Source organism: Notamacropus eugenii, chromosome 2, assembly GCF_028372415.1.
Source record: "Notamacropus eugenii isolate mMacEug1 chromosome 2, mMacEug1.pri_v2, whole genome shotgun sequence".
NCBI lineage: Eukaryota > Metazoa > Chordata > Mammalia > Diprotodontia > Macropodidae > Notamacropus > Notamacropus eugenii.
The window spans coordinates 225370282-225386634 of record NC_092873.1 but is presented as its reverse complement, the minus strand read 5'-3'; the positions used below and the strand labels follow the sequence as shown (position 1 = coordinate 225386634).

Below are 16353 nucleotides of genomic sequence, written 5' to 3'. Positions count from 1 at the left end.
CAGTTAAAGAAGGTTTTCTTAGCTCACAAAACATTTCTATACTGCCTACTAGGTCCCAAGAAATGTGCAAACTGCTTTTTACAAATATTATTGCATTTGATCATAAAAAGGAAGAATATATATAAACACACTCAGTTCAATAGGGAAATAGAAGGGGAAGGAGATAAGACAAAAAAGAGGATAGATTAGGAGAGGCAGCAGTCAGAAGCAAACAGACTTTTGAGGAGGGACAGGATGAGAGAGACAGAGAGAGAGACAGAGACAGAGAGAGATACACAGAGAGAGACACAGAGACAGAGAGAAAGAAAGGGAGAGAAAAAGGGAGAGAGACAGAGAGAGAGGGAAAGAGGGAGGGAGAAAGAGAGAGACAGAGACAGAAAGACAGAGAGATAGAGACAGAGACACACAGAGACAGAGACAGACAGAGAAGAGAAGAAAAGAGAACACACAGAGAGACAGAAGATAAACAAGAAAATTAGGTGGATGGAAATGCACAGGAATCATAATAGTGAACGTGAATTGAATGAGCTAACCCATAAAATAAAAATGTATAATAGAATGGATTAGAAACCAAAGTCCAACTATATGTTGTGTATAAGAGACACACTTGAAACACAGAGACACAGACATTTAAAAAATAAATGGCTGGAACAGAATCTATTATGCTTCAGCTGAAGGAAAAAAGGCAATGGTCGCAATCATGATAGTGGTGCAAAGGACAGACGGCTGGGCCAGATCTCAGGAAGACTCATATTCATCTGGCCTCACTTATCAGCTGTGTGACCCTGAGTAAGTCACATAACCCTGTCTGCTACAGTTCTTCATCTGAAAAACTATCTGGAGAAGAAAATGACAAATCACTTCAGGATGTTTTCCAAGAAAGCGCCAAATGAGGTCACAAAGAGTCACACACAAGTGAACAGCAACAACAAAGCGATCATGGTCTCAGACAAAACAAAAGCAAAAATAGACCTAATTAAAAGAGATAATCAAGGAAACTACATTTTGCTAAAAGGTAGATAAGCAAGTAATATCAAAAATTTTTATAGCAAGTTTCTCTGAGAGGCCTCATTTTTCAACTATATGGGGAATGGATTCAAATTTATAAAAATAAGAGTCATTTCCCAATTGATAAATGGTCAAAGGATATGAACAGGCAGTTTTCCAAAGAAGAAAACAAAACTGTGGATAGTCATATTAAAAAAAATGATCTAAATCACTATTGATTAGAGAAAGGTAAATTAAAATAACTTTGAGGTACCACCTCACACATCAGAAATGACAAATGCTGGAGGAGATGAGGGAAAATAAGTACATTAATGAATTGTTGGTGAAGTAGTGAACTAATCCAACCATTCTAGAGAACAATCTGAAACCATTCCCAAAGGCTATGAAACTGTGATTCAGTAATACCACTATTAGATCTGTACTCTGAAGAGATCAAAGAAAAAGGAAAAGGACTTTTATGTACAAAGATATTTTTGTGGTGGCAAAGAAATGGAATTTGAAGGGAAATTCATCACTTGGAGAATGGCTGAACAAGATGTGGCATATGATTATGATGGAATACTATTGTGCTATAGGAAAAAGCGAGGGTGTGGTTTCAGAAAAAGCATAGCAGGAACTACATGAACTGATGCAAAGTGAATTGAGAAGATCACTGCGCATAGGAACAGCAATGCTGTAATGATGATCAACTGTGAAAGACTTGGCTACTCTGATCAATACAATGATCCAAGACAACTCCAAAGAACTCATGATGAAAAAATGATATCCACTTCCAGAAAGAGAATTTATGAACTCTGATTGCAAAATGAAATATGATTTTCTCTCTTTTTTATGATATGGCTAACATGGAACTATGTTTTGCATGATTTCACATGTATAATTTATATAATATTGCTTGATTTCTCTATGAGTGGGTGAGTGGTGGCAGGAAAAGAGAGAATTTGGAATTAAAAATTTAAAAAGAAAAGAATTTTAAAACTAAATGAATAATAAACTGAGTGGGAAGAAAATACTTCTTTTTGGATGGTAGTTTTCTAATGAGGTAAATATTGCTCATACTTTACAACAGATCAAACAAATTTCACTTCTCTAGGATCTCCCAGGTAGAGAATGTCATTTGAGCTCTTAGGAGAAGTGGCATTTCTGAAACCATGCCAGGTGTTACCACAGTCACTGGGCAGCAGTAAGATGTCATAGGATCATGGATCTAGAGCTGAAAGCGACCTCAGAAACTAGGCAGTCCCTCATAAGAAAAGTAGAACATTGGTCCAAAAATCAGAAGGCCTGCATTCTAGTTTTGTAATCTTACTATGTCATGTAATCTCTGTTAGTCTCAGTTTCCTAACATTTCAACCTGGAATAGTAATATTTGCATGACTTATTTTACAGGTTTGTCATGAGCAAAGCATTGGGTAAACCTCTAAGTATGATTACACATAAAAAAGTAGAGTTAACCATAATCCAGGAAATGAATGATTAGAATAGGAGGAGGGCTGGTTACATAGGGATAGCAAAAGGACAACCAAGGGTTGTTGACACAGACAGAATATTCAAAGACTTAGGGAAAGTCTCCAGCAATTGGATAGACATGCTACTCCACTGCAACTGTGGAGGATTTATGGGAGGACGGTGAGAATTTATGGGAGACAAGAATCTCACTGGATGAGAAGTACAGATGGTTTGTAACATGCACCCTTACAGAAAAATCCCACATCAATGAGATCACAAATCTACCAAAGTAGTGAAGTATGAATTAATTATCTCTGGGTGTCTTCCTCTACAAGAAAGGCATGGGAATTACATCCTCCTCCAGTGTCTATTTCTTCAGAACAGACTGCAGTTGAAAGGACAAAAACAGCCTTACCTTTGTTAATATATTGAGAGTAGTTGCATCACATTTTGTCGAGATAAAATTTTCATCAAATTCTTTGTTCTTTTTGCTAGATTTCTTCAGCAGAAAATATGACAGATATTCTAGAGGATTTTCCTGGGGGGAGAAAACACCCAGAAAGAATTCCTATTTAAAACAATCATCACCCAAAATTCTTTGAGACATATTAAATACGAGGGAAGGGAAGACTTTTTTTTCTTGACTCTTTGTGTAGTGTAATAAAATATCTTTAGAAAACAATGATAGTAAATGTTGTTATTCAGCTAGGTGAGGAAATAATGTATTCCCTTCAGTAGGAGTACCAGCCATACCATTGTTTTCTAAGTTCAGGTCATGACACAAATCAGGGTAACATGGAGCCTATAGAAAAGTGTCAAAGTATTTCCAGAAAAAAAGACACTTCCCATTCTTTATGCCAAACATGGAACAGGATGAAGAAGAGGAAGGTTTCTGTAGGGAGGAACCTCTGAAGGAAAGGCTGTATCCAGGCCCAGCCCATTTCCCACCCATTATATAGACCCTGGAGATGTATTCCTACTTAGCCTCCCAAGGAATGTAAATATGCCAATCTGTGTATGTGTTGGAGAGAGAGAGTGGGGTTGGGTTGAAACGTGGCCTAGGACTCCCTATTTTGGTTTCCATTTATATCTTAACATGCCTCAACGTGCTGCTGCTGTCCAATTTAGGATCATGGCAAGAAAAGGCAGGAAACCTTTGAAATATGCCATTACCCAATTACCTATCGTTAAAGAATTCAAATACAATCAAGTGCATTTTACTTTAAAATTATTTGGAACATGATTTTCTTTGCTAATGCAGCAATGCCTCTGAGACATCATTATGAACATAAATTATTGCCGTAGCAGCAAAGTCCAGAAGTGACAGTTAATAGGGTTCTAGTTGACAGAATGAGACATAAGCCACTTATGGCTTTGTGTTGAAAGACTAATAAATCATTCTTAACTACATTTTCACAGGTTCAACACAATATGGCACCAAAAAGGCAATTTTGAGAGATTCCTGTTAATCTACCCATGAAATCCATCACCTATTTAAAAAATAAATTAGTATCCTATCCATGTTCTAGTTGAAACTGAAGCAGAAAAAAGATAAATAAGAACAAGGAAAAAAGTTAAATTGGCCTATAAACTTGTAGAGTTAAATTACTATTATTGAAAGGAAGTGTTTGAGAACTGATTTGGGTTTGTTTTTTGGACCTATAATTCATTGTTATCTGAACTTTATCTTACACTATAACCCTGGCAGCTTCATTGTGACTAATAGTGTTAGAGAGTTGTTTGGGGCACTGAGAAATTGCCATGTGCCAGGGGTTACACTTGAACCTGGGTCTGCCGGATTCACAGGCAAACTCCCAGTGATTATGTCATGTTGCCTCTTCAAGAACTATTTCCTGAAAAATTTAAGGGAACTAAATATACCATGGAAACATGAATACCTCCCTCTTCTTCCCTCATTTTCTTACTAACTCCAAATTTAGAGGCTACCACTTCATTTTCTTCTCAGTCTTTTTATTTTCTCTTGGTGTTTCCTGAAGTTTGGATTCCCCTTGACACTTCTGACATATGAATGGACCTCTCTAGAAGCCTATTTTGGATCTGATGGGATTTTAAAAAATCTCTTCCTTCCTCACACTCAACACCAACCACCTAGTTCCTTTCTCTTTGTGTTTGCTTTCCTTCTCCTTTAGCTTCCCTCTCCCTAAACTTTTTTCTCTTTATCTTTCTTCTCTTTTCTGGTTTTAACCATTACGCAGTTTCTCCGATATTCTCTTTCTTCTCCAGTAAAGGCCACAAAACTACTGCATTTATCTGTCTTCTTAAAAAAAAAAAGGCATTTCTGATTGGAATCAAGGGCAAGAGAGAAAAAGATTCATTATATCAATGACTATGTTACTTAAGGAATTTTAGCATAAGCTCACTTGTAGACTTGATGCAGGGAAGGGTTCAGAACTTTTTAACCATAGCCCTCACAGGATGACAAAATATCTCAGAAGATGACAAATCTACACTTTATTTTAAGGTTAATCTGTGAAGGAACAGACATCTTGACTGAATCAATCGAAAGGTGTGAATAAGACCTTAATTAATTTGAAAGAATCATTGCGTCTTTGGACCAGTGGAGGAAAGGAAATCTTTTTATTGGTCACGGCAATCAGTCGTACCCTTTGGGTTACGTATAAAAACAGCAAGCAAGTTCAGAGCCAGTGAATTTCTCTCTCCTCCCTCCTCCCTATTGACTTATTCTGATGACCTTCTGAGCCTTGAAAAATCAAAACTTCTGGAGTTCCCAGTAATCCTTTCCCTGAAGTAGTAGTGGCTAACAGCAGTGTCTAAATTTAGAGATGGGAGACCCAGCAAACACTAAGGAAAAGCAGCTTCGGGTTGTGTCTTTGGGCAGAGAAACTATGAGCTATGATCTCCAGAAAGGTATCGATTCTTGGATCCCAGCCAGAGTCTAAGGAAAAGGACCCTGGATGATCAGAAACTATGTATCTATCTTTGCCACATGTATCTATCTTTGTACTACTAGTAAACCTACTCTCCCCAGGGATCGTGTGTGTGTGTGTGTGTGTGTGTGTGTGTGTGTGTGTGTGTGTGTGCGCGCGTGCAAGGAGAGGCTGTGCCCTCGGATTGGGGGCATTGTTTTTCTAACAACTGTGCTTGGTACGCAGGCTAAGCAAGGTATACCTCTCTAAAAGTTAGTTGAAACTACTTGCTTACCAACGGGAAGCATGCAGGTGAGGTTCAGAATCAGGTTTAAGCATGCAGGAGTTCATGAATGACAATCTGAGAAAACTTATCCCTCACAATTACCCCTAAAACCATGAAGGGAGTAGTAGTCCTCTGCCCTCTGGGGACCCGCCTCACCAGTGTCAGTGGGAATAAGGGAAGGGACCCCAAAAGGATGCTACAGTAACAACCATTTTTAAAAAGCTTAGTTCAAACATTTTTCATTCATTGTTTTTGTTTTCATTTGTTTGTTAATGCTGGTCTTCTCCCAGGAGGCACTTACTGATTTCTCCTTTGACAGCTCAATCAATCCATCAGCTAGGACCTGAGCTACTTCTTGATTAGCCAGAACATTAGCAAGGCTCAGAGAATCAAATATAAACTGCCCTGCAAGGTAAAAGATCATAAATAACATTAATTATTTAAATGGTTTAACTGGATTTTGTAACTGGATTTTAAGGGCAGCTAGGTGGCAGCTAGGTGAATAGAGTGCTGGGGTCTCAGACATTTACTAGCTGTGTGACCCTGAGAAAGTCACTTGACTCTGTTTACACCTCAGTATTTCATCTGAGCTGGAGAAGAAAATGGTAAAACACTCCAGAATCTTTGCCAAGAAAACCCCAAATGAAGTTACCAAGAGCTGGACCTGACTGAACAACAACAACCAAGAACCCCAACAACCAGGACCACCAATGTCAGCCAACAACAACCACCTGCCTTTTGGCAAAGGTCCTTGTCTACCTACAGGCAGAGATCGTCCATAGAACCTGGTTAAATAAAACATGTGCCAAAGGAGGCAGCCAGCTAACTGGATCTTGGGAGTTCCTGTTTTAGTCAAAGCAAAAAAAGCACAAAAGCCAAGATACAGAAATACAAATACTATTATACATCATATTGTAAAACCAAAACAAACATGAGGAAAACCATCTCTGGCCATATATCAAAAATACCTATTCTTAAAAAGTCAATGCAAAATGAAATTGGTAAGGTTTTGGAGGAGAAAGAAGGGGAAGGAAAAGCAGATACAAGGAAATAAACCAGTAATGTAATATTTTGATTCTGAGGCATGGCAAAAATCCTTCTATTTTTTCCAACATATTTCTGCATAGCCACGAAACATTTTTAAAAAATCAAATAAAATATCACTCACTTCCTTGTTTTTTAAAATAACATGCTTAATAACTTTGTGTTGCCTTGCTTTAAAAAGCAAAGCACATATGTGTAGTTTTATGTATGCAAATGCTATATTTTATGCATATATACAAATAGTTACTACATTCAATGAACTGAATCTAATTTCTATAACTGTTCCCACCACTTCTCATTTTCAGACTATGAACAGCGATTTCTCTTCCTGGTATGAGCCATTATTTCTGTTAAAAGTTTCACTTCCACTGTTCTCTGGAATTCTAGATGCAAGAAAGATCACAATACAATGTCACACCTCTTTTGTACCATCATTTTCATTTTTTAAAAAATTATTGATTATTTATTTGTAAAGTAGCACTGTGGACAGAGGGGAAGTGGGATATGGCCCTGCCTTTGAAAAGTTTAAAATCAAAAGGAAGGGAGGAGCCAGGATGTAAAACATTTGCTGGGAAATATAACCTAAGGACACACACACACACACACACACACACACACACACACATAAATCTGTCCACAATACTTGTATACATTTTGCAGCTAGACAAGTAGAGTATAAGGTACACAGCAGACAGGAGCTGGGGAAGGGAAGAGCAAAGGAAAACTGGAGGTCTGAGGAATGTAATTTAAGTCATTTGGGAAGAAGTCAGGGAAAGGGTAACCTTGAAGAGAGAGTAACAGTGAAAAAAGTTATCATTTAGGTGAAAGAAAAAGCCTACAGTGCCCCAGATGAAGTTTAAAGTGGAAAAAGAAAAAGATTCAAAGTGGAACCAGTGAAGCTTGTAGATATTAGCTTTTTATCCACAAAAATTAATCATGGGACTACACAGGAGGATGAGTTCAGTGAGGTAAGATAAGGTCAAATGGTGCTGGACCTCAAAGTCCACATTCAAGAGCTTATTTTTCAGTTGGAGAATGAATTAAAATAACTTCATCAGGGGTTGGTATGATCTGAATGGTGCATGGTCAAAATGATTTGTGCAGAAATAGCATGTAGGACAAACATGGTGGGAGACGAACCAAAGAAAAGGGATAAAGGGACGAGGGTTGTGACAGTAGAAATGGGGCCTGATCACATACAGGGCTCTTGGATGATAAGGTGGGGGATTGATGAGAGATGAATCATTGCATTTCAAGGAAGCAAAAGGACAGATCGGGGGAAGATGTGGTTAAACTTGTAGTAGTTCCTGCCATCACAGCCAAAAGATTTCCTTAAGCAGTCCTTAAAAAGGAACTTCAGTCCTGGAGGCTCGAGTTCCTACTTGGCTCAGGTTTTAATTGTTCTTCATTTTCCTACCCTTGTCCTACTTACATCTGGGTCTTGGATATGGAAACAGTATTTATGAAATTAGAAACAAGATTTTAGTCTTTAGAGTGGTTCTTAATGGGGTGTGTGTATGATAGACCTACCCTCAGAACAATGTTTTAAGTGTATAATAAAATATAAAGGAAAACAAGTATATTGATGTGTTACTAAAATTAAACATAAAAGTTCATGGATCACATGTTAAGAATCCTTGGTCCATGACATCCAGATTGCAATTGACTCACGTGTAAAAGACAGGGGGAAATTAATTTCAGGAATCTGTTTACTAGCTGATAATTTTGGCTAGATGGGAATGCACCAAGATATAAAGCCAGCATTCAAAAGAGGCAGTAACAGGTAAAATGTGGAAGGGCAGAAAAGGAAAAGTATAGGAACAACTTTGCTAGAGACTTTGCTGTACCCCGAAGCAGACATTTTTCCTTCACTATAACTTTGGTCCTAGCATTTCCTTGCTAAGGAACCCATGAGGTTGTCAATTATCCCTTCCATCAAATCTCTACCACCTTCCTTCAGGCTGTTCTCCTTGGTTCTCCATCACATTGTCTCTATTTGCTTTTATTATTCAGATGGGAATCTATCTTTCTGCCATGTTAATCTGCTTATTTATCTGCTTTCCTAATTCTAGGCCTCAGAGGCCTTTAGCTTTCCATACCTTCCACAGTGAATTCCTTCCTTCTTAGAAGTATGTATGTGTGTGTGGGGGGGGGGAACAGCAGCAGGATTGGATTTCAGATCTGTCACTAGTCCATTGTTAGATCTCAAATGACTGATGTAATGATAGTACTAATAAAAACATTTATATGGTGCTCACTACATGTCAGGCACGTGCTAAGGGCCTTACAAATGTTTTCTCATTTGATCCCTGGAACAACCCTGGGAGAGAGTTGCTATTATTATCCCTATTTTACAGTTGAGGAAACTGAGGCAGACAGAGATTAAATGACTTTCCCTAGGTCTCACAAGCTAGTATGAGTCTGAGGTCACATTTGAACTCAGGTCTTCCTGACTCCAGGCCCAGGGTTCTGTGCACTAAGGGTTGCAACCACTTAGCTGCTGGGCTTCCGAATCACAGAATCTCAAAATTGAAAAAGGACTTCAGAGCTTATCAGTTTCCTTATCTGCAAAATGAAGAGGTTAGATTAGATGATGACTAAGCTCTAAAACTTTTTCTCTATATACTGATATGACTGCTTAAAACCTACCTTCCCCATTAATATCCATAAATTCTTTTTCCCCAATTTTTTAACATTTTATTTAAAGTTTTGGGTTCCAAATTCTATCCATCTCTCTCTTTCCTCTCCCCTCCCTAAGAAGGTAAGAAATCAGAATACACATAAATTAAAATGATACCTACCTTGATCACTCAGCATTTATGAATGAGCAATTTATGAATATTATGAAGAGAGAGCACAACATTCATATAGTTCTACCCTGTTGTTTTAGTTTTATAACTTTCACATGTTCTCATCTGTTCTTCTGTGTTTTTCATGCTCATTTGTTGAGTCTTCATGCTCACATTGTTGTGTTTAGAATATATGTTCTCTGAATACAGGAGCCCTATCTATTTTTTTAAATCTCCATATAGCTCCTACAATAGAGCAATGCTCTGTTCCTAGAGGATACTCTCTACCCGCTGTTGTCCCTCTGAGTTACAGAATGAAGGATCATGGTCTTGCTGCACTTGAGAGCAGATGCTAGCTTCAGTATTACAGAGAAGTACACACAAGGGCTCAATACCTACTACATGAGGATAGCTGTAAGGGAGATAAAAGATATAAGGGACTAGATGACACTAAGGAGACAGAAGAATTCATTTTTACTTAAGACCCTTCTAACCTCATCTAATTTATTTCCAAAATATTTTTCTTGCTTTCTTATTTCAAAAAAATCATCCTAGACATGTAACAACGCATTCTGTAGCAAATCTGTGACAGAAGTGGCGAGAGACCTTACCAAGAATCTTGCCACTGATGTTCCTTTGCAGCTCCTCGAAATGAGGCCTCAGTTGCTTCCGGGCTGATTTCAGGGTCTCTTCCAGGAATTCTGTGAAGCTGTGCCATGTCTGGAGCTTGTGGTCACAGAAGTAAATGGAAGGAGGGAAAGTTCCTTGCTTCTGTCCCAGCCAATCACTAAGAACTGACATGATTTTCTCCTCTTATTTTCAATGACATGGAGTACAGAAGGGACAATTCAACCTCTTGTCAAAGGACAGCCAAACCCAGTTTACACTGATGTCTGCTTATGAGCGAAATGAGAGAAAGACTGACTGGCTGACATTCACGGGTGAAATCAGAGATTTCTGACATGCCTAGCTCTTCTCTTCATCAGGGTCACATTCAGAGGCTTTAAAGGTCATTTAATCCAGTCCCCTGTAACAGCTAGGCCTGCCGTGTCCACAGCACACTTGGAGCCATCCAAAGAAAGAGAGAATGGGGAGGGGGCTTATGATACCAGAGATGGCCCCCTAGCTAACTGTTCTGGGATAGATGGCAGCTCTCCAAATGCAGAAAGTCCTGTGAGAGGGCAACCACTGTTCTCACATCGAATGCAAAAGAAGGCTTTGCAGGCTCCTAGACAAAGGGTGAGGATAGGTGAGGGAGGTAGGGTGATTTTAGGGGTGGGGATTTTTGCTGATAAATGCAACCAAGGAGTTCCTTACAGATCAGAAATTGAAACTCTTTCCACTGGACCACAATACTTCACATTTTGACATAAAGCAATAGGATTAAAAAAAATTATATTCTAATCAGGAGATTTAGTCATTGCTAATTGGGCAACCCCATGCAGATTCTCTTGGGCCTGTAATTAAATGTAAGAATATGGCACATTTCTTTTTGACTTGGTCTCTGATTTGTTCTGAATCATATCTATTACATAGTGCCAGTACAGACATGACCTTATACTTTCTTACATTGCTATAATTTATATGGCACTTTAAATTTTGAAGAGCACTTTGTAGATATGATCTCATTTGAGCCTCACAACAATTATGGTAATTATCTCATTTAACTGATGAAGAAATCTGAGCTAAGGAAGGCTAATTTACCCAGAATCACATGCCCTGAACACATCTGAGGTAGAATTTGAACTCAGGTCCTCATAACTCCAAGTTCGACCAGCACCTCAAGAATTAGTACTCCTTGATAATGATCAATGTTTTGGAAAGGCTTCCTCTAGGATAATCAAATCAAACCAGTCATATATTTCTTGATGTTGACATACAAAAAGTTCATCATATTTGGCATGGCACGGCAGTGCACCAGGTGCAGGAAATAGACGTTATAAAATAAAATGAGCCCCTCCTTTAAGGGGCTTGTACTCTGTTCTCTCTGAGGCATGTGTGTGTGTGTGTGTGTGTGTGTGTTTTTAAAAAACCTGGGGCAAAAACGCCTTCCACATCCAGAAAAAGAACTATGAAATTGAATCGCAGAATGAAGCAGACCATTTTCTTTTGTGTTATGTTTTGTTTTGTTTTATGGCTTCTCCCATTCATTTTCATTCTGCTATTCAACATGACTAAGGTGAAAATATATTTAATAGGAACCTATGTGTAGAACCTATATAAGATTGCAAGCCGTCTCGAGGAGGGAGTGGGGAGGGAGGGGAAAAAAATCTAAGATATATGGAAGCGATTGTAGAACATTGAAAACAAATAAAATAAATTTTAAAATGTTTTCCTAAAAAAAGACAAAAACTTGAGGCAGCTAGGTAGTGCAGTAGATAGCACAGCAGCCCTGGAGTCAGGAGGGCCTGAGTTCAAATTCACTTTTAGATGCTTACTAGCTATGTGACCCTAAGCAAGTCACTCAACACCTATTGCCTATAAACAAACAAACAAAAAGACTCCAACCCTGATTGGTGTAAATTTATGCCCTGGTTTAATAATCCTGTCCATAGCAGAAATCATCGTGTCCATGTAATGTTAATAGTAATGGCTTGAATTCTACTAATGTCTCCACAAACAGGGTTTAACCAGGGGTGATTTGATAAGGCTGATATACAGAATTAAAGTGAGCTGTGATTTCAACATCAAATAAACTTAAGATCCATTTATTTTTTGTTAAACCCAAATGGAGAAAGACAGCATGGTACAATGGATAGACTCGGGTTCAAATCCTGCCTCTAACATAAACTATACACAACTCAGTGGTCTAGGCAACTCTGTAAGGCTTTGCAAGCTGTGCTGGTAGGGCTTGAATCTTCCTGACTCCAAGTTTCTTCTGGCTGCATGAACCATGACACAGTATAGAAAAAGGATAGCATTCCTTTAATGAAGGGCCAAATTAAAGTCACTTATGCCAGCAGTAACTAGTTGCCATTTATGGATCTGTTCTTTCTCTGGGATTGCTCTGTTTTGTGATTTTTCCAAATGGGAAGTTGGGTGAGGTGGGTGAGGAATCAGTTCCTCATCCATACTTACTGTGTTGGTAGGATCCGGTAGCTATCCCTGTAGGGGAGCTAAACATTGTTCCAGTCAACTGAGACAGCTGGGAAAGGACTTTGGTGCCTGCCTCTGCAAAGCCAGAAGTACTTCTATTAGTTTACAGCCACTGTCAGGGAACAATTAAATATTACTGAGAAAGTACAGAGAATGGGCCAAGTCCATTAAGAGTTCTCTTTCTTAATCCAGCCTCTATTAGGAAGCTGAGGCCAAAAGCTTTCACAGAGTTATCCTTAAAAGCTGAACACAAACACTTCGTTTCTCTGCTTCTACTTTAGTAAGTCAAAACATATTATTCCCCACTTTTTTTCCCCAGGAGGATATGTTTGTTTAAAAGTTTGGAAGAATGAAGTAGATTTTTTTTTCAGACTAGAAGCAGATATTAGACATTTAAAATGGCCCAATCTAAGTTTGATTTAGTATCAAAAAATCCAAAGAGGTCAATTTAAATCATAAGCAAGCACTAGGATTGAGTGCAATCAGTGGTCACAGCTTGCAACGTGTTTCCTTCCCCAGGGTTTAATTGAGTGTCTTTGAAATTGAGGTAATTACAATGGCATAGCCTAAGACATTTAATGTTCACTCTTTCTATTAATGTCTAATAATTGATGTTCTAAATAGCTGTAGTTATTATCCAGAACTAGCAGCTGTGAAGGTGGACTCTCTCACTCATTTTTTTAGTCGAAGTGTCCTTCAGTCAGGCTCATGCCTTTTATCTCTGTTCTCAGGAAGACTGAGCCTTTTTTTTTTTTCAGTTCAATTCATAAGACTCTCTGTCAGTCCAGAAAATTATTTCTAAAAGTTAATTAGATCTGATAAAATTCTATTGGTCAAGCAAAATATGGATGGACTCCACCCACATTCACAAAAGTTATCTCAGGTCTCTTCTATTTCTCCTCTGATTATTCTATGAGAAAAAAAAGCATCTAAGAGCAGCTAATAAACTCAAAGCCTTCTCCCAAAGGTTCTCAAGAAAACAAACAAAAACTGAATAGAAAGAATAGGCAGAAAGTAGTCTGTTTACTTTAGGGCTGATGCCTAGCTTTCAGTGGATTCAGCCTGAATTAGTGTAAATGTTCTACCTTTGTAGGCCATGGATGATAATCTACATTTAACAGGTTTCCCCTGACCCTTGGAATATATGAAAATATGTTATGTATCAGTAGATTGAGTGCCCTCCCCGCTTCCTTTCCCATTGGTTGCTCTGCTAGAAAAGCTGATGATGTATTTCACATATGGTAGAAAGAGATGCTACTTCCAGTTCATGAGTCTCTTTGGAGAAGACTTTTGAAAAGACAAGACAAGAAGGAAGGGAGTGGAGAAAAAGAGAATTTTTCCCTACCTCAGCCTAATGGCCAGACCAGATTCTTCTGGGATGCCAATCTTCAAATATATGAACTGGATTCAATTAGCTGGGTTTGTACCAAAGACCTCTGGTTGTTTTTTCCTCTTTTTATATTTCCTTTCCTCTATCATTGACCTTTTGAATGTCAAACCAGGTGTAAGAGGCAAGGACAAGGCAGTTACCGGTTTACCAGGGCAGTTGTGATAAAGTAGCACTGGCAGGTTTGGACTTCTGACAAGGAAAGGACTTATATCATTAATCAGATCCCTGGAAAAATGATCCCACTTGGTGTCTGACTGGATCATGCTCAGTGGAGGTGAAATGTCAACTGGCTAATTAACAATCTTGCAAAAATGTTTATATCCCAACAAGGCTTAAATATGAGCCTTCCAGCCTACTGTGCTACCAAGGGATAATTTACTGTGTTGTGTTCTAATCATTCTATGATTCTTTATTGCTCAGTAATTTTGTGTGTGGGAGTAAATTACCTGTTCCCATACTTTCACACACACACACACACACACACACACACACACACACACACACACACACACACATATATATATATATAACTATCCCCCTTGCTGGGGAGAAGCCTTGGATTTCAAGCCCACAATCATTTCTATATTTAGCTACTCTATTAGTAGCAAGTAGGGTGGGGAATGAAGAGCCAATGAATGTAAGAATTACAAAGTCTGTTTTCCCCTATTGAGAAGCCAGGCAATTCCAGGGTGATGAGCCCAGGGCCAACTGTGATGACAGGTAAAAGACAGGGATTAGAGCAAATTGTCATCTTGCTGTATGGCCTCTGCCAAGTCAAGCAGTGTCATTCACCGTACTGGAAACAAATCTTCAAACGGCCACATTTGGGACTTCTTGCTAAGATGGCTGCTTGAATGAAGGCAAACTGCCTGGTTCCTGTATACTTACTCTAGCAAAAACCTAACAATAGCACTAGGTCAAATAATGATCAAGAAATCCAATGAAAAAAAAACTGTCATAAGTAACTTCATCTACCCCAGAACTCTATAAAAAAAATCAACCAAAAAACCTCAAAAGCAATAAGAAAGGGAATCCACCCGAAAAGCCAGGACCAGGACAAGCAAACAAGATGGAAGCCTCCTTGCCCAGTTAGAGATCAGACACCTGTAACCTTCAAGACCCAATAACTGGAGGCAGCAAGAACAGAGGGCTCTCAGGACAAAACTCTAGGGTGGTTGGAAATCCCCCAACGTGGACCTGGGAAGCAAAGAGGAGCAGCAGTACTCAGTACAGAATGGACACCCTAGGTTTAGGGTACTATCCCAAAATCCAACCTAAAAGAAGAGTGACACTCCACAATTGTAAGCAAAGACTCAAAGAAAAAAATGGATTTTCCATAAGAAGTATATGAATAACTGGAGAAAGTGAAGCAAGAAATTTAAAAAAATAAAATAAAAGTTCTAGAGAAAATAATTGGAAGGAGAATAAACAGTGTAGAAAAGATAAGTGGTAAAACTTACCTTTCAGGTAATTGGAAGAAAATTAGAAGAGACCAAACAAATTAATGACTCCATGCAACAATAAGAAATATTAGAACAAAATCTTATGTGGATGAAACTTTTTCTTTTTGAAATTAGTTTTGAATTTGTATGAGAGTTATAGGTTCTAGATGGACTACCATCTAAAAGCACATATGCTATAATCATTATTCAGGAACAACAGATGGTGGGTTTGTGTTACTATCATTTTGGTTAAATCCAAGTCTAGGATGTAGTCTCTATGGTAATACTGGTGAGAGTTCTGTAGGGTGGGTATGGAGGACTGTGTAAACTTCATAGAAAAAGGATAGGCAAAGTGCCACTTGGGCTTTTACCAACACCCTCTCCTACTTCACACCTCTTCTGGGGAAACTGTGTGATTAGTGATTAGAAGAAGGCATATATGCATGAAGCTTCTTTATAACCTACAAGTTTTTGCTTTCTCTCAATCATTACTGAGAACAATATTTTCTACTTGGTCTAATCCCTCTCTGCAATTCAGATAACTCAGTGTAAGAAGGAAGAGATAATATCTAATGAGTAATAATTTGACCTCATTTCAGAGTTCCAGGAAACCAGTGGTAGTGGGGGAGGGGCATTTTCCATGCAGTCACTACCCGCCCAGTACTTCAACTCACTATCCTCCACTGGCTGGAAGAGCTACACTCAGGCTTTTGTTGCCATAACACCCTCTTCAAGGGCTGGCCTCCTTTATCCTTGTTTTTCTTCAACAAATCTCTAGGATACCACACTCTGATGTGCTGGGAGAAATGAAGACCTCCTCCCAACACAATCACACATGATTGAACCATCCTCTCTTTATCACTGTACTCTCACCTCCTGCCACTGTTTCTTATGTCACCTGCTTTTGCCCCAAGTAAAAGAAATTTCTAATTATGGCTCTGCAGTGCCAACTTCATAAATT

General features: G+C 38.6%; 1 protein-coding gene across 2 annotated transcripts in view; it reads right to left on the bottom strand.

Moving 5' to 3' along the window:
* Positions 1-16353, bottom strand: part of ECT2L (epithelial cell transforming 2 like) — a 98674-nt gene that overhangs the window by 20531 nt on the left and 61790 nt on the right. For both annotated transcript variants that reach the window (XM_072643449.1, XM_072643450.1), the window contains 4 exons: positions 12543-12635; positions 10076-10258; positions 5933-6036; positions 2873-2995 (listed from right to left, as the gene is read on the bottom strand). In XM_072643449.1, coding sequence (XP_072499550.1) covers positions 2873-2995; positions 5933-6036; positions 10076-10258; positions 12543-12635 — 503 coding nt within the window. The remainder of the gene's footprint in view (positions 1-2872; positions 2996-5932; positions 6037-10075; positions 10259-12542; positions 12636-16353) is intronic.